General features: G+C 38.9%; 1 protein-coding gene across 1 annotated transcript in view; it reads right to left on the reverse strand.

Moving 5' to 3' along the window:
- RIMKLB (ribosomal modification protein rimK like family member B) overlaps positions 1–14,662 on the reverse strand; it is a 68,050-nt gene extending 53,388 nt beyond the window's left edge. The window contains exons 1-2 of the mRNA XM_027838657.1: positions 14,583–14,662; positions 2,675–2,902 (exon numbers count right to left, since the gene is read on the reverse strand). Of these exons, the coding sequence (XP_027694458.1) occupies positions 2,675–2,849 (175 nt within the window). The 5' untranslated portion in view covers positions 2,850–2,902; positions 14,583–14,662. The remainder of the gene's footprint in view (positions 1–2,674; positions 2,903–14,582) is intronic.
- Positions 14,663–19,797: the final 5,135 nt, after the last annotated feature.

A 19,797-nucleotide genomic window follows, 5' to 3' on the forward strand; every position in this document is an offset into this window, starting at 1 on the left:
AATAAAATTGAGAAAAAGATATTGCTTAATTTTGAGACAACTCCATTCTGACCTATTTAAACAATATGTCAATGCCAAAAATGGGGTAGATTTTTAAAAATATTGACAGATAAGGATGCAATGGCAGCCAAGAGCAACACTGGTTTAGAACATAAACTGATTTGTTAAATGAATTAAACATAATAGGCCACACTATTAAAAAAATTAGAAGAGAAAAAAAGTTTGTCTTCTACATTTACAGCTGGGTAAGAATCCACAACTAGTCAAGAGATAAAAGAGAACAGACAATTTTGATTATAAAAAATTAAAAGGCTTTTAACACAATAGAATCAATGAAACTAGATAAATATGAATAGGGGAAAAAATCTTTGCATCAAACATCTAAAATCTGTAGAAGGAATTGATGTAAATTTAAAAAGATTAAGTTACTCTTCAACTGCTCTAAACTGTTAAAGATAGAAATAGATATTGGAGGGAATGTAGGAAGTACACACTAGCTACTTGACTAGTCTTTTTGGAAAACAACCTATAATTATTCAAAAAAGGCTAACCAACTGTTTATACTCTTTGATCCTACAATCCCAAGTCTGAGTTTATACCCCAAGGACTGAAAATTCCTATATACACAAAAATACTGATATCAGCACTGTTTGTAACATAACAAAAAGCTAAGAGATGACAAATACAAAGAATTATAAAAAATGTGGCAAGACTTATATGATCTGATGCAAAAAGGAAAAAAAGCTGATAAAAAAACAAAACAAAACACATGGCTACAGTGATATAAATAAAGACAACGCTAAAAAACAGAATTCAGGTCAAACAAAATTGTTAATGTTGGTTCTAAATGACTGGGCTTAAAACACTTCCTTTCATTTAAAAATGGTAAGTTACATAAAGGTAGAAAGTAACATATATACTGTTGGTCACAATAGTTAGAGTAAATGCTTTTGTTTTTCTAATGGCAAGGCACAAGTGCGACTGTTTATTGGGATGTAATCAATGTTAAAATGTATCAACAAAAATTAAAATATTTAAAGAACTAGCTTATAAAATCTTAGGAGGATGATAGAAAATTATGAGCATGAGTACTTCATAAGACAGAGAGAAGTAATAAAGTTTTTTTTTAAGTTAGAGAAAAGTTTGTTTATATTCTTCAAGGAATTTTAGATAATTTACATATAGATAAGAGGCACTTTGTTGAAAAACATCTAGTAAAGTTGTTCTTTGCTACCAAATCAAATGTTTTTCATATTTAACATACAGTAAGTATAGCGGGATCTTGCATTCTTGAGCTCTTCAACTAATTGTGAAATGGTAACCATTTGTTCCATGTTGAATGTCTTGTAAAAGGTGATTGCAAAGTTCTTTTGATGATATCAAACTTTCCATTTTAATAATACCAGTGTTGTTATATGACAATGAGTCATTTAATACAATAGTCTACAAAGAAAAGTAAATTAACACTTATGTTTTAAAAATATTCTCAAAAATAGAAAAATGTTCATGTGCATATCATTAATTCTCAATAGTGTTTCTCTTCCCATTTCACAGGTGAGAACTGAATCATAAATTCCCACTGTGAGTCTAAAATCATAAAGCAAAAAAGTGGCCTGGAAAATATCTTAAGTCTCCTAAGTCCTTATCCAGTGTTCTGGCCACTAAACTAAGGGTTTTGTGAAAACCAATCAGAAATTCCAAATCCATTTGGTCACCACACAGTACTCCCTACCCCAAGTGAAACCTCCAAGTCAGTAATAAGGCCAAAGAAGTCACATCTTGGTAAAGCAGAGATTCAAATGCTACTGGTAAGGACTGACTTATGGGGTAAAGTATAAGGATATGAAATCTGTTCCATATGCCTTCTCCTTATGTAGAGCAAAGGTAAGGGTGATCTAGCAAAGCATGCTTATGACTCAACTAAAGGCATTCATAATTACTCATGGGAAATAAATGTGACAATATTAAAAGATAAAAGATCTCTAACTCTTTTTTCTTTTGGTGAGGTAATCGAGGGTTAAGTGACTTGCCCAGGGTCACACCTCTAGGAAATGTTAAATGTCTGAGGCCGGATTGAACTTAGGTCTTCCTGACTGCAGGATGGGTACTCTATCCTCTGCGCCACCTAGCCATGCCAAGATAAAGATCTCTACACAAGCAGATTTTATTCAGCTCTGGAACTATTTGACAATTTTATCAAAAGGAGACAATCAAAAACACCCTGCAGAATATTCACTAAAGAAAAACACAGGAGAAATGAAAAGAAACTAGTATATTGTTTTACATTTCCTTTGAAATTATCAGATAGAGATCTATTTAATTTTTACATCTCCATGAAATAGACCTTCACTAATTCCTTTAAAGAGGCCTGTTTCAAAGGTCTAAGAGACTTTACCATTAGGAAACCTGAAAGTTTTTTTAAGTCTTCCTGTCACATTTAGTTTTTGAAAATGGTGAATAAGACTTACTCTACCACGAAGGAAACAAAAATCATATCACTCGAAGTGGATAGAGCACTAGTCAGGAGTACCTGAGTTCAAATCCGGCCTCAGACTAAACACTCGACACTTACTAGCTGTCACTTAACCTGGGCAAGTCACTTAACCCCAACTGCCTAAAAAAAAATAATGATAAAAAAAATCGTATCACTTCCTTCCCTTAGGCATATTCTTACCCAAATTCCCTTGCTCGACCGTTAACACAACTTCATCCATCACCACAGCTCTGAAGTCTAGTTCCTCCTCACAACATTTAGCCTTTAGAGCTCGCAGTATCTCCTGTTGGGGATAGTCTTCTCTGATTCGACGATCTGTCAAGAACCACAATCTGGCAGCAACAGAGCTACACATCTTGATTTGGTCTTCCTCCTTCTGAATTATTTTCTCTTTAAAATATGCTTTACCTAGAGAAAGAAAAAACATATCAACAAATCAAGAACTCAAAAAGGAGTTTCTCTTTATACATACAAATAGTGTTTTAATGATCACAGCAACACAAATATTTAAGAATTTTTCTATCACCAGAAAGATAAGAAAATATAGTAACAGCAGCTGGCAATGTCTTCTTAAGAATAACTACTAATTCTTCATTCATGGCTAGGAGTCCCATCAAAAACATAAATACAGAGGGTTAACTTTGACAAATATAAGACACATCTAATCATTAGGGATGACAGAAAGAAAAGGAGATCAAGTGAAGATGTGAAAGGGTTTTAAGATACATGATGAAATTAGAGAACTCACATAGAATTTTCAGTCAAGAAAGATGAAAAGGTCTTCTGATGAGGATGAGGGGGCAATGATAGAGGCTCAAGAGAAGTTTGAATCAATCAAAAAAGAGTAGAAGAAGCATTGAAACAATAGGGCCCACAGAGAATAGATAACATGATAACATGAGCCCATACTGGACTCAGTTGGCATAATTATAACTTCCTCCTACATCTCTGAAAGAAAAGAAAAGGTAAAAGATGGAGATGACCCAGGGATAAATATTTACAAAAAAAAAAAAAAAGCAAAGATGCATGACAAACTAGCAAAGGAAATGAAATTCTGGCTAATATGGCTGCCTGAAAAGAAGTAAACTGCAGGTCCCATATATTTATTTTAAAAAATCTGAAACTGGCACTGGACTAATGATATTGAAATCCACTGAAAAACTATAGTATGTGACTTCTTCCACCCAGAACTACAGAAAAAAAAAAAATCAGTCATATGCCCAAGAGCAACAGGAAAGGGACATCATTAGCATAGCCAACATGAGGACAGAAAATAAGCCAGCAGCCCTCCAGTAAAAACAGTCAGGATAGAGACATGTGAAGCTTGTAGGGGTCTATATTTGGAGGCAACAAGAGTAGAGGGCTCACCTAAAATTCCAGGGTGGTCAGAATCCCACAATTGGGACCTTTGAAAGCTATCATGAATGACAACAACCAGTACAGAATATCTACTGAATAGTATATCCTTAACCAGAAGAGTCCAGGTACTCAGGGCTCCAAGGTCCCTACTACTCTGGCCTGAGCTGTCATAGAGGGTCCTAAAAACCTACTCTGGACCTCATAGGTCCAAGGAGGACTAACTCCAGAAATTGAAGGTGAGCACAGGAACCCAGATTCTTGTGAATAAAGGTATTATCTCATCAAAAAGAGCAGCAGGAGGTAGTGCCTAGCCATACAAAGCCCCAATTTACTTTACTGAAGTTGGACAGATGAACTTAACCAGTATAAAAAAAAATTGTTGCTCTAGTGATACCCAAAAATTCAGCCTAGAAGAGGAAAGTAAGCAGGGACAAAAAGGAAAAAATAGTTTTGCTACAAACTACATGAATACTTAAGAAATAAAGCAAGAGGGGCAGCTAGACGAAGCAATGGAGAGAGCACTGGCCCTGGAGTCAGGAGGACCTGGGTTCAAATCCAGTCTCAGGCACATGATACTCACTAGCTGTGTCATCCTAGGCAAAGTCACTTAACCCTGATTGCCTCACCAAAAAATAAATAAAAATAAAGCAAGAGATAAAAACGAAATAACTCTGGAGGAAATTAGTGAAAGGAGAATAAGTAGATTAGAAGAGAAAATGTTAAGCCTTAGCCCAAACAGGAAATCTCTGAAAATTAAAACAGACTAAAGAGAAATCAATACCTGTGAGACAGCAAGAAATAATGGAACAAAATCAAAATTATGAAAAAAAGGTAAAATCTGATATAAAAAACAAATGAACTGAAAGAAAGGTCAAAGAGAGATCAGTTTCCTCACCTATAAAATGAGGAGGTTGAACTAGGTGCCTCTGAGGTCCCTTCTAGGTCTAAATTAGTGATCTTATGATCCTATGAAGAAAGATTCCCAATCACCCTCTCACCCCTGTGTGATGTTACTTCTGAGGGAAATAGATGTCATCCAATCCCAGGGAGAACACAAAATAGACTCTAAAGATTGGGAGAAGGGCACAACATCAATGGAATAAGGGTAATTCTGAGAGAAACAGATTGGCAATAAGTATGTTTTCACCATAGATATCATAGAAAAAAAATAACAGAATGACTAAAACAAAAGTTTACTGAGGAAAAATGCACATTTTTAAAAAATTCATCTTAGTAGCCAAGTACTTTGCAACAAAGGAAAATTAATCAGAATATCCCGGGGAGGGTTAAGATAGCATAATAAATTATGTGAAGTCACTTGAAATGAAAAAGGAGCAACTTGAAGAACCTCTAGAATGGTCCAGAAGAACAATCAAAGACATTAGGAAAGACATAAAAGAAGGCAGAGTTCTTTAGGAAGAAATCAACAAGTCTAACCAGACAGATACCAAAAAGTTATAACAAAAGACAGACATATTATATATTATCAATAGATGATTGTGGGGGGGGTGAGGAAGAAGGTCAAGCCACTTCATAAGATTACCAGATTTCAAACTTTATTACAAAGCAGTAGTTACCAAAACTATTGGTATGATTGAAAATAGAAAAGTAAATCAATTGAATAGGCTGGATAATCAAGAAACAAAAATAAATGAAAACTGAGCATTATCAGTTAATGGTGAATTCACCTGGTCAAGTCATTTACTCTTTCTGGGACTTTTTTCAATTGTAAAATAGAGATGGGAAAACCAGAAAGCACTTTGGTAGAAATTAGGATTAGACTATTATCTTAATGTACCACAGTAAGTTTAAAATAAATATGTGACATTAATATTAAAAATTCACACCATAAAATTTAGGAGAACAAGATCAGGTACCTTTCACAATTGTGGCTACAGGGAGAATTAATCACCAAAACCAATGGCTTTTTTTTTTTTTTCAATCCTCATCCTTCATGACCTCTCTGTAGTATTTGGCACTGTTGACTACCCCTTCCTCTTAAATACCCTCTCCTCTCTGGGTTTTTTTTTTTGATACTGATCTCTCTTGGCTGTCCTCCTACCTGTCTCACCGTTCCTTTTCTGGATCATCATCCATATCCCACCCCCTAACTGTAGATGTATTGGGAAGTCTGTTCCTGAGCCCTCTTCTCTCTACACTCTTAGTGACCTCACTGGTTGCCATGGATTCAATTACCATCTCTATTCAGATGACTCACAGATCTATATATCCAACTCCAGTCTTTCTGCTGAGCTCCGGTCCCACATCAACAAAAAGTCTATTGGTTATTTCAAGCTAGGTATCTCATAGGCATCTCAAATTCAACATGTTCAAAACAGAACAAGTGCCCTATCGTGGTCAAGGGAAACACCACCCTTACAGCTTTAGTCATTCTTAAACTTTCAACCTACACAGGCATTTAGCAATCAAATCTTGTCAATTCTACCTCAACAAAATCTTTTCCATCTGTCCCTTTTCTTCCACTCACACACTACCACCATAGTTCAGGCCTTTTATCACCTCTCACATAGATTACTGCAATAGCTTCTTAATTAGTTCCTCTGCCTTAGGTTCTCACCTTTTCAATTCACTCTGCACAGCTGCCAAAGCTACATCTCTAAAACAGAGGTCTGATCTTGTCACTCTACTATTCAATAAACTTTAGTCTCCTTATTGTCTCTGTACAAATACAAACTCCTCTATTTGGAGTTTCAAGTCTTTTACAACCTGGCTCTAGCCTACTTTTCTAGCCTTAACTCACAATGGTTCCTTTCATACAATCTGTGTCTAGATAAACTGGCTTTCTTGCTGTTCCTCATACAAATTCTATTCCCCTCTGTGCCTCTGAACTTTCTCCATGCCTGTAAAGGACTCTCTTCTTACCTCTGCCTCTTAAAATCATTAGCTTCCTTCATATGCAACCTCCTATACATGGTCTTTCCAATAGCTAGGGTACTCTGCCCTCTAAGGGGTTGGCTCATATTTATTTCACATAATTTTGAGTATATTTCCACACTACATTGTAAGCTCCTTGAGGGCAGGAACTATTTTTGCTTTCCTTTGTATTCCTTACACTTACCAAGCTGCCTGACATAGTAGGCACTTAATAAATCCTTGTTGAGTGAAAAGAATGAATGAATGAAAAAGCATTTGTCTTAATATCTGTCAAACACAAGCTCCAGAAATAAAATACAAAAGTAAAGGCAGACCATGGACTTAAAAGAGATTACATTCTAATATGGAGGGATCACAAACATAGGAGAGCAGTGATCAGTGAAGAGCACTTGGTGTGGAGAATTACACGGCCTGTTACTTGAGGCATAAGCCAGCAAAGACTGACAATGTCTTCTAGTAGCAACAGTAAGGTTAATTTGGTCATAGTTTTAGAAGTGAAGAGCAGGGACAAGAAAAGGGAAACTCCCAAGGCAGAAGTTGGGGAGATTAGAAAGTTAAACCTCTGAGACAGGGTCTCTGGTCAAGATCAAACAGTGGTTTGTGAGAAGATGACAGGGGAGTGAGGACTACTGTGCAAAGAGGGCATAAAGTTGGGGCAGCTAGGTGGCACAGTGAATAGAGCACTGGCCCTGAAGTCAGGAAGACCTGAATTCAAATCTGGCCTCAGACCACACTTGACACTTATTAGCTGTGTGACTCTGGGCAAGTCACTTAACCCCAACTGCCTTTAAAAAAAAAAGAGGACATAAAGTTCAACTCCTCTCAAACCTCTGGGTATTCTGACAGGAGGCAAATTGCCAATTTTAAAAAATAATTCTTTGTGAGATAGTTTTCTCTAGTAGACCCAAACCAACCCTCATAAAAGAACCTTATACTACAAGCGCAACCTTGCTCTGATTTCTTCTATTTTGACTTCCAAGAAAACAGATCATAAAAGATAAAGACAATTGAGACTACATAAAACTTGAAAACCTTTTAAAAATTAAGTCAATTACAACAGAATTAGAAAAACAGTAGCATGGCAAAATATTTACATCAAACATCACAGATGTTTACTCTCCAAAATATACAAGTGACAAATATATGATACCAAGAATGGCCAAAGCATATAAAGCAGTTTTTAAAAGAACTGCAAACTATAAATGACTACATGAAAACATACTCCCAAGCATTAATAGCTTGAGAAATTCACATTACAAATGAGTTTTTACCTCCTTTCATGAAAAATGAAAAATGTTGGTGGGATAGTGGAGATAGAGATATCGATATGCTGTCGGTGGAGCTTTGAAGCTATTACAACAATGATTCTTGATATTAACATAAATTATGCAAAAAAAGTGACTAATTTATTCACCCTTTGACCTAACAATACCATTACTGGGAATAACCCAAGGAAATCAAAGGTGAAAACAAAGATTTCACACACACCAAAATCTTCATAGAACCACTATAATAGGTAGCAAAGAACAAAAACCGTTGGCAGTGTCTGTCAAATGTGGAATGTTTTTAAAAACTATATGTGAATATAATAGAACATTACTGGGGAGTAAGAAATGCCAAATTGAGGAATTAAGAAACTCTGAGAAACATAGTAAGAGCTGTATGAACTGATACAGAAAGAAATAAGCAGAACCAAAAGAACAACAACACCACACTTTCACCCTGATAAAGAGGGGGGAAACTACTAGGATAGACTAGTTTGTTAGAAGACGGTCATGGTATTGAATGTGACCGCTTAGCTGTTTTTCTTTGTCTCAAGGAGTTTAATCTGTGTGTGTGTGTATCTCCAAGATCTAAACAACATGACTGTTGATATATTTTCTCTCTTTGTAACTGGCACCATGAAAGCCAGAGAGTAAAGTTTCCTAGGCCAGGAGCACCCCCACACCCCACCAGGTAGCAGGGTGCAATGGGAAGAGTTCTAGATTTGAAGATGGGCTCTGCTTGCTTGCTCCTCATGTTAACCTTGGGTAAATCAGTTAACCTTTGGGGGCCTAACTTTCCACGTTTGTAAAATGAATGAGTAAGCCTGGAAGATCTTTATGGTCCATTCCAGTTGGGATATATGATATGCCCAATAAGAGACTTTCCCAAAAGCTGGGTGTGTATGCATGCATGTGTATCTCCATGGTCTTCAGGGAATTGTGAAATAAGTGGGACCAATGTACAAAAGGAATTAATACAAGATTTTTTAAAAAGGTTCTTCAACTTAAGACACAGAACTAGGCCTAGGTTCACAACAGGAGGCCAAAGCAGAAAACAGGAAGATAAAAGATAACATCAAGGGAAAGCCAGATCAAAGAAAACTATTGACACCCGGGCTTACAAGTTCTACCAAGTAGAGAAGGGAGATTTTTACAACAGGGATCTTAGAAGTTTTTTTTTAAAAAGACATATGCTTTCTCTTTAACAATATTTTTGTCATTACTGTAACTACTTTTACATTAGAAATATTTTTAAGAATATCAAGACACTTGAGGAAATACTGATTAACATCAATCCTCCTCTTCTGCATAATTTATTAATAGGTGCTTTTTACAATATATCCCCTTACAACACAACCCATTAACCCCTAGGAAAAACAACAGTAAATACTTGATCTTTTACATAGGAGGTCAAGCAGCATTTTCAAAGTCAAAAGCTACTCACAGAAAGAGGACGAAAAATGTAGGACAACTAACCCTCAAAATAGTTTAAAGTACAAAAGCAAGGGGAAAATGAAATTTAAGCTTTTTGAGTGCAGACATTCATTCATTTTTATTTCTGCACTCCCAGAACCTAGTAGGATTTCACAGAGCAGACTTTTGACAAACCATTTCTTAATTTTCCATAATCATTTAAGGACACAAAAACATCACTCATAGACAAAAACTTTTATGCAATCCCATTTGAGGTGACATTTCCTAGTGAACTCAGTAACTAAAAATTCCCCAAATAGGCAGGATTGCATAAAACAAATCAACTAATGCAAAGTTTCTGCCTCTAAATATGGACTGAAATTTTAGATGTTTTCATCCATTTAGTGATGAAAATTTGGTGCAAAGAAATTGTTTCTCTAGTATATGGTAAAGTTTGTAACATATTGCTGGAGCTGTAAATGCTAAAATACTAGAAGTGCTCAATAAAAATTACACTATACCTGGCCCTGCCCTTTAAGCTGGATAGCTATTCTGTTGATGCCCAGAGTTTTATAGAATACTACTAATTTAATCACATGTCAAAGGAATAAGATGACAACTAAAGATCAAGAAGCATAAGGAAAGAAACCCAAGGCTGCTGTGGGCAAACGAACAATTTGGCAAAATACAGTCTAGCTTTCTAATAAAGCATCAAAATCTGAAATGCTGCCAAAGGTGAAACACCAGTGTAATAAGAACATATGTAGTTTGATCTGGTGTAGCAACTCCCACATTCCCATTTTCAATTCAACTCCACAAACATCTATTAGGAGTCTACTATGTTCAAAATACTTCTGTAAATGCTAAACAATATATTAAAGCTAATACTGGTAATGACAGCCAATATGGAGATTTTTAGTAATATAATAATATACATAGGTACATAAAATTCACAAACATAAATTTATTATACAAATATGAAGTACTATATTCTTTCTAAACAACTCCAATTAATCTTTAACAGAAAAATTACAAGAAAGGCAATGTTGCATAGTGGCTAAAAAGTCAACTTCATAATTAGAAAGACCTAGGTTCAAATCCAGCCTCTAAACAAGCCAGCTACGTGATCCTGGGTAACTCAGTGTCCCAGATAATTGTCTCTAAAACAGAAGAGTTGTCATTCTGGATTCGTAAAAGGAGTTTACTAACTTGTAGTTCTAGACACCAATAAAATCAGATCTAAACTCTACCCCCATGAAAAAAAACATGAAAGGCAATATGCTAAACACTGGAGATACAAAGACAAAAATTTAAAGGCCATGCTCTCAAAAAGCTTATGTTGGGGGTGGGGACAGAAAAAACTGTATACAACTAAGGAAATACAAAGTATATATAAAGTAATTTCCTTAACTTGAGGGAATCAGAAGTAGCACCTGAGCTGTGCCCTTTAGATAACATCTTAATAACCATTTTGAATATAGATTTACTACTTAGGGTGGAAGACCAGCAATGAAATTGAGGGGCAAAAATATAGAGGAAAAAGAAAAACACCAACAATTTCGCAAAGATGATAATTTGGGATTAAAACAGTATTTTTGTCAACATGCCTAGGTGAAATATGAGATATTTTTGGGAGAAAAGTACAGTCCTAACAAGTAAACAAGTACTTCAATAGATCTTTATATTATGAACAATAGTCATTAAGGATATGGTACTCAACTGTGACACAATTCACACAAACTCTGGTTGAATAAAAGCTACAGGGTAGTTGGATCGGTTAAGAAAGAAAATTGCATTAATTATAATTAATAATCTTTTTTTAAAAAGTCTATTCCAAAATTTTGAAACCAGGAAAATACATGTATGTTCCCTTAGGGTCCATATATACTTTGCCAATTTATCAGTGACATCTAGGAGGTTTTTTTTTGTCCCTTAATTTCTCTTTTAAGGTCTGAAGAAGCTAAATCAAATGACAATCCTAGAAAATGAAAGATGAAAACAGCCATAGTTTTGGTGAGGAAAAAAAAATTATATGTATATATGTATATATAACATAGGTTTTGAGCAGACCTGGCTGATACTATGACCTATAAATTAGGGTAAAGAGGGGCAATTACATATTTATGATGTCCTACATTCTTTCTTGGGCAGCTATGTGTCAAAGCTGATATGTGTCAGGCCTGAGTTAAGAAGACTCTTCTTCCTGAATTCAAATCTGGCCTCAAAACACTTACTAGCTGTGTGACCCTGGGCAAATCACTTAACTCTGTTTGCCTCAATTCCTCATCTGTAAAATGAGCTGAAGAAAATGGGAAACCACTCTAGTATCTTTGCCAAGAAAACCCCAAATGGAGTCAACAGAGCTGGGACATGACTGAAACACCACTGAACATCAACTTTTTCTTTAACAATCTTAAGAAAAATTCACAATTACAAAATAGGCCTCTAATCTCGGAAACCCATAACCAGTCTGTCCTCCATTTTTCTTAAATAACTAGAAAAAAAAACAGGATTTGGAGTCAGAGGACCTAGATTCAAATTCCAACTCTGCTACCTACTACACAGATGATCTTAGATAAGTCACTTAACCTTTATGGGGCTCTAAGGCCCTGCCAACTCTAAATCTAAGATCTCACAATCTTCAGCTCCTACAGAAGGAAGTAAACTTAGTTGTTTTAATGTATTGGGTAAAAGGTGTACATAGATAAAAACCTGTTCTTTGCATTCCTCTTCACCATAAGAAACAAAATACTTCGATTATTCTTATTAATCTCCTCAAATGATTTCAGATGAGTAACACAATAAATTTCAGCAACTATCTTCTAGGATTCTGACAATCTTTTGAAATCCTTTGTAAAATGACTTGTCATATTCAAAGTACCTTTCTAAATTCTCATCACTAAAGTTTCCCAGAAAGAGTTATCAGTAAGCAACATAGAATACAACATACTCTCCTTACTTTATGCTTCTCTCTCACACTTCACATTGTGTGTTCAGAAGTTCTACCTCTACCTATTTTCACAGATTAGATCTTTAGGCTTGATCCCTAGGGGCAAATGATACAATCAACTCGCAGCTTCCCAAACAGTGTGACAACTCTCTGTTCTGTTCCATTCTGTTCCCCTCCCCCACCCCTTGTATGCAAGTCTTTCTGTCTTTCAGTCCAGGGGGGGAGGGGAAATATTTAGATGAATGAATCCAGTGACTTAACCCAGCAGCAAGTTCCAGAGGGATGTAAGCTAGAGAAAACGGAAAGGAAGAGAATTTTAAAAGGCCATTATTTCTGAGAGTACTCAATAACTTAAGTGTCTTACTTTAGGTGTTCAAATCACGAGACAGAAGATGATAACCAGGCCTTGTGTCTCTTTCTACAATGACATTGTGAAGGTGTAAAAAAAATTGAGATAGGCAGCTGATAAATCCCCTCTGCAAAGAAAAAAAGGTTGCAAAAGAAAAGAAAAAAAGGGATGGCTTCTTCATGCTCACACCCTTAAGTTCCACAGAGGTAAGTATCGGAGAAGAGGCAGAACAGGAACATGACACTGTCCACTTAGAAATTAAAATGGGTGGATGCTAGTCAGGCGCCCCACAACCTAGTAGTTATAGACTCAGCTCCTCCCTTCCTGCAGGGGGAAAGGCTGAAAGGGAAATGAGACTCTTAGACTATGTGCACATTTGTGAGTGACTAAGCAGTTCCCCTTCTTGGCCCCCTCCTCAGAATCAAACTGCCCCCTTCCCAAAATGAGCAGGGTTTAATACCTGATGGGGGAGGGGGAGGGCAAAAGATGAGAGAAATAGAAAGATAAAAACATCAACAGCCATGTTGCTTAGACCAACAACTCCATCAATGAAAGAAGATATTCACTGGACTAATCAAGGTAAAAGAAATAAACATACATACATGACCCCCAAAACTCAAACTAGTCATTTTCCATTTAATAGACTGCAGTAGCTCCCATTAGAGATTTAACATAAATTATGCCTTTATTTAATTGTAGGTTTACAAAATATGTGCAAGAATGAAGATATCAGATTTAGATTTCAAGATGTAAAGTACCTCAAAGTCTAGTCCAGCTACTTCATAATTTTGTAGATAAGGAAACTAGGGCCCAAGAATGATTAAATGGAATACCACTGAATGACTTAAGTCATGTTTAAATCCAACAGAAGGTCTTTAAGCCTTTTTAAGTCGTGACAAAAGAAAACTAAAGCATTTATATGGCATTACATTGTGAATTTTAATCATAAAAATATATCCTTTAAGTCAGTTTTTACAATAAAAAATCTAACAGAAACACAAAAGAAAACAATTCAAGCGTCCAAATGAGAAAAATCTTGTGAAAAGACCAACTCCACGAAAAGTGGGAATACTTTGTGAAATTTAGAGAGAATGCACAGGAATTCACATCAAAGTTATAAACACAGCAGTTAGAGTATCGTATCCCCAAAGATACTCTTACAAAGGAAAAATAACCTCATTTGTATTCACATACACAAATGAAAGAAAATCTCGAGTATACCACACCAATCCATTTTATAACGGGCAAAGTGAGATAAATTACAGGAAAAACCTGGAGAAGGGAGTATTTACTTCTGTTTGGAAGAGGGAGATGAAAGAGAAGAGGGTCTAAGTGTTTTTGGCAGAGTGTGTCAAAATCTCACAAGGGTTAGTTCATCGCTAGACAAGGAATACACTCTAAAAGACACGTACATGGAGGAAAACATGGGGTCTGGAAGAAATAACTGCAGTGAGCCCAGCACGTTATCAGAATCCCTCAGCCACACTTTACAAAAGGGATTTGTCCGAGGGGTACAGTAGCAGTTGAGAATGGTCCACCATAGGGTAGGGGTGGGAGTAATAAATCCACACTTCCCCCTACACACCGCGTTACCACACCCCCTTACAAACACTGGAAGGGAGGATGATGACCCATAGCCTTTCCCACTCAAGGTTACCAGTCGGCTCCCTCCTTATCAGACACGGGTGTATCAAACCTCATCACATGTGCCCACGACCACCGGGGGTCAGCATCTTCTCCCCCACCCTTTCATTCACCCGGGCGAGCAGTTGTTTGCTCGCGCTCACTCTCGCCCTTACACACCTTTCGGGGTGGGGGTGGGGGTGGGGGTGGGATGGGGTGGCGGGGATCACCCACCTGGCTCGGGCAGCTCCTCCCTCCCTTCCCAGCCAGCGGGGGCCGGGCCGGGGCCGGGCCTGGGGGGGTCACCGCACTTCGAGGGGCGCGGACGATCGTGTAGGCAGTATGTCGGGAAAGGACCGGGAAAGGGAAGGGGAAAGGGAAGGGAAGTAGGTGGGAAGGGAACTGAAGGGAAGAAGGAGGGGGATCTTGGGATGCTGGACGCAGGGGGAGCCGCCTCCTTCTCCTCCTCCTCCTCCTCCTCCTCCTCCCGCAACGGCGGCTCCGGCAGCCAGAGTCCCCTGCCCTCTCACACACACTCTGGAGATGCGCGCGCGCGCGCGCGGTCCCGCTCACACACTCACACTCACACACATAGTCGGTCTAGCTCTCACACGAGGTCCCTCACACACACTCAGACAACAGAAATTTCGCCCTCCCCCTTTAACACACACCGCCTCTAGCACGTTCTTTCACTCACACGATCCCCTCCCCTTTCACACCCGCGCGTTCTTCTGTCTCACGCCCTCCTCCCTGACACCCCACGCACAAGCACGCGCGTACACACGCACATACACATACACACGCACGCACACGCCACAGGCGCGCGCAGCCTTCCTCACACACGGCGCTCGCGACGCTGGCAGGGGCCTCCCCGTAGCCTCCCCAGATCGAGGCCTGCTCGCTGAGGTTTTGCGCGCGCCCCCCGCCGCCCCCCTTCCCCGGCGCGCGCCGTGTGTGTATTTGTGTTCCGGGGGGCGGGGATGGGAGGGGTTGGTGCGGTACGGGGAGGACGGCTTTCGGAGGGGCCAGAGGCGGCGGGAGAATTAGCAAACTGAAAGGAGGCGAGGGGGTAGCGGGGCGGCGCGGGGACCGTCTTGAGACCCCTCCTTCCGGTCTCTGCACTGCCGGCGTCGAGCCCTCCGCGCGCCGCCCCCCCGCCCCCCGCTCCCCGCCTCCAGCTGAGAAGGGAAGGAGCGCGCGCCCCAGGAGGGAGAGAATGGGAGCTCGAGAGTTCTCCGAGAGCGAGCCTCTCCCTCCGCCCCTAAACCGTTCCTCCCTAGAAAGGCGGCGAGGGAAGGGGGATGTGTGTGCGCTAGAGAGACCCAGAGCTTCTCCTCTTTCTGTACCACTCCCACCCCCCTTCCACCCATCCATCCGCCCCTCCCTCGCAGACACAAAACTCGGCCGCCCCGTTTCCCCACTGTCCCAAATCTCCACGTACATCACAATACACATGCATCTCCCACACAATTGCCTTCCTCCCACTTCCTCCATCTTTATCCCTAAGCAGAATGCATGACATCATGATCCTGGCCACTAGAAAAGTGGTTTGGGGCTGGCTGCATGGTGTCGTGAAATGAGGGCTGGGCCTGGAGTTTGCAAAGATCTGGGTTCGAATCCCAACCCCCATTTACTAGTCTTGTGCTTAGTCACCTAAAGTGTTGGGGACCCCAAGTTTTCTCATATAAGCTGAAAGGCTCGACTGGAGAAGTCCAATTGCGTGATGTAAGACCCGGGTTCAAACCTTGCCTCCAAAGCCCGTAATAAAAGACCTGGGTTCAAAACCAGCCTTAAAAGCTTAATCGTTTTATACATTTGTGCAAGTTACTTCGATCAGTGCCCCAGGACTGAGTTCTTGATAGTCCACGAATGAAAGAGTTCCCTCCACTGATAAAATTATAGGCCTAGACAAAAAACAACCAATGCTTCCTACCTTTAATGCTCAAGCAAGTATAGTTCTTGACCATATTAAAAAAAAACCTGTGTTAAAAACAATCTAGGCAACAAACTGCTTATTATCTAAAAAGTACTATTACGTACTCTACAACAATTAGTTCTTTTTTAGTATAAGAGGTAACAGTAATGGCCTCTAAAGGAAGTTTCCCTCTGCGGGTTTAAGAAGTTTATTTTAGATTTAAAAAAAGTTCTGAGTTCAGTCAAAATCATCGAGCCCCTATTTAGGAAAAAAATTTTAATGTTTAGGCAGAAGTTGGGCTCTCTGCCTACCTCTACATTTATATCTATTTCTAGTAAATCCCGGGCCTCTTTGTGGTTGAGGCAAAATTCAATGTACTGGAAATGTTTGGGTAACAAAATAGCAGATCATATTAGAGTATCTGAGGAAAGACAAGAATCAGGAGGAAAAGCTGGGGAAAGTGCTGACTGACCTTTTTTCTTATCTCAGCCCTGGTCTTCAGACGTGAGAGGCTGAGGCTTGCACAGCCAATGATTCTTCTATAGCTCCCCGTTTCATCTTGGTCGGTGGGTCTTCTCAAATGTGTGCTGAAACCGCAGGCTTGCTCCTTCCTTGATACTTCCAGCATTTAGAAGCTCTGTCCTGTTTTGAATTGGCTTAGTTTTATAGCTGACCCTGTCACTTAAACAGTGGTTTTGATTCAAGGCCTGATTGAATCAAAGTTTTCTTGTCTAACAAAGGTAAATTACTTTTAAGTGGGTGGCATAAACAAATCAATTTGTACTTGGATGGAAACATAGCTTCCTAGCAGATTGTAATTATAGTTACAAGTTATTAAATTGTTTTACGTTTGTTTTTGTCAGATAAGCACTTGTGAATCTTTTATGTTTAGTATTTCTTTTGTGTGTAGGAATAAATTACCTATTCCATACCTGATTCATGTTGTACATTGGATACTTCTTTTGGGGAAAACTTGAGACATGAGCCATAATCTAAGCTATAAATATTTTTCCTTAGGCTCCCAGGGTGGGATTTAATGAGCCCCCCTCTCATTAGAGGACAGACTTTGAACCTGGTCCAGACAGCCTACATAGTACCTGAGCAAACGAGCCTCTTGGTGAAGAAGGGAGTGGGCACCACATCACTTAGAAATATAAAGAGAATAAATAAAAATAAATACAATGTAAATAAATATAAGGTAGTTAGGGTTGGAAGACACTAGCATCTGGGGGCATCAAGGAAGACTTCATGTAGAAGGTAGTGTTTAAGTTGTGTCTCGAATGAAGAGAGTGATTCTATGAAATGAATATGAAGAGGAAGTACATTTCAGGCACAGGAGATGGCCAGTGCAAATGCAAGGAAATGAAGAGTGAAGTAAACTGTGTAAAAAAAAAATCAGAGAAGTCTAAATTTGCCAGATTGCTGAGTGTGAGAAGGGGAGTAATGTACAAAGCAGTTAGACAGGTTGGGCCCAGATTGAAAAGAGCTTTAGAAAGCTAAATGGATGAGTTTATATTTTATCCTAGAGGCAGTAGGTAGCCACTGGAGTTTATTGAGCAAAGGAATGCCGTGGCTGAATCTGCATTTAAAGAATATCATGTCAGTAGCTAGCTGTGTAAAGTACGGACTAAAGTGGGGAGAGAAGTAGGAGGCAATTATAATAATCTCAGGCAAAAGATAACAAGGACTTGAACTGAAGTGGAAGAAATGTGAGTACAAGGAAAGGGTTAGATAAAAGTGATGCTGTGGAGGTAGAAAGAACAAGATTTGTCAACTGACTGGCTACTTAAGATGAAGAGTTAAGGATAGTGCTGATGTTATGAACCTAAGAGTCTGGAGGAATGATGGTGCCCTCCATAGAAATAAGGAACTGGGTAGTAGGGATGGGTTTAGGGGGAAAATAACAAGTTTCATTTTGGGGAATGTTGAGTTTGAGATGTCTTTGGGACACAATATTCAACAAGCATTTGAAAATTTAGAACTGGAACTCAGGAGAGAGACTGGAGCTGTATATATCATCTGTGAGTCATCTACATAAAGATGATAATTAAACTTATGGGAGCTGATGAAGTGAGCAAAAGAGGGAATGATAAAAAAAAAAAAAGGTCCAGAACAGAACTTTGGGGAATGCCCACAATTAGGGGGCATGATATGGATGATGAGCCCAAAAAAGGTGATTAAAGAGCAATGAGGTAGAAGGAAAAATAACATCATGAAAATAGAGAGAGGAAAGAGTGTGCAGGAGAAAAGGGTGGTCAATAGTGTCAAATGTATCAGGTCAAGAAGGATAAGGATTGAAAAAGAAATATAAGATCTGGTAATCAAGAGTTGGAGACAGTAGTTTCAGTTGAGTGGTAATTCAGAATGAGTGAGAGGAAAGGAAATGGTGGTAGTCAGTATTAGAAAACAACTTTTTCTAGTTTAGATGAGAAAGGGAGGAGAAATACAGGATGAAATCTTGAGAGGGTAGCAAGGTCTAGTGAAAGTTTTTCTCAAGCATGGAAGATATCCAGGTGTGTTTGAAGACAATAGAAACAAATCAACAGATTTTGTTCAGTTGTTTTTCAGTCATATTTGTGACCCTGTTTGGGGTTTTTGTGGCAGAGATGCTGGAGTGATTTGCCATTTCCTTCTCCAGCTCATTTTACAGATGAGCAATTGAGGGAAACAAGTTAAGTGACTTGCCCAGAGTCACACAGCTAGTAAGTGTTTTGAGACCATATTTGATCTCATGATGATGAGTTCACTTCACCACCAGCTGCCTAATCAATAAATAGAGAGCAGTTAAAGATAGAAAGGGGGTGGTTAAATGATTGAGGCTGCAATTTGCTAGAGAAGATGGGAAGGAATGTGATCAAGGACACATGTAGGATTGGCCTTGGCTATCATAGATTGGAGGAGAAAAGGATTTGGTGGGAGTTGATGTCAAGGGTTTTGAGATGAAAAAATGGGGAGACCATGGCAAATAGCTTCAGCTTTCTTAATAAAGTATAAAATGAGGTCCTTAGCTGAGAGAGTAGGGAGGAGGACATGTGGGAGGCCTGAGGAGAGAAGAGGTTTGTAGCAGTGTCTGTGAGGAGTGAGATAGGATATGAATTAAGGAGTAATAAAAAGATTGTCGAGGATCCAGTTAAAGTTGGATAATGTGAATATATAATGTAACCAGTTAGCTTCCTTCAGTTATATTTGGCAGCTTGTGAGTAGGAATGGAGAAAGCAGATAGTAGGAGCCATCTAGGCCTGGGGTTTGGCAAGGGACAGTGGGGAGAGGGATTTGAGAGTAGATGACAAATTAGCAGATTAGCAAATCACAACCAATTCATACTTAACCATCCTTTGCAGCTCTTGCCCATGTCCCATAAACTCATCACAGGTGTAAAGAATATTCCCTGCTTTCTCTTGACATTGTAAGGATACCAATGGAAGACTAAGGTCATGGGCCTTTTTATCCTGAAATCTCCCTTGCTCTTATTATGTAAACCAAATCACCTTTTTCACTGATAGGTTTCTCTGATGATAATTTTTTTCAAAGTTT

Source organism: Vombatus ursinus, unplaced genomic scaffold (assembly GCF_900497805.2).
Source record: "Vombatus ursinus unplaced genomic scaffold, bare-nosed wombat genome assembly UNPS02014830.1, whole genome shotgun sequence".
Classification (NCBI taxonomy): domain Eukaryota; kingdom Metazoa; phylum Chordata; class Mammalia; order Diprotodontia; family Vombatidae; genus Vombatus; species Vombatus ursinus.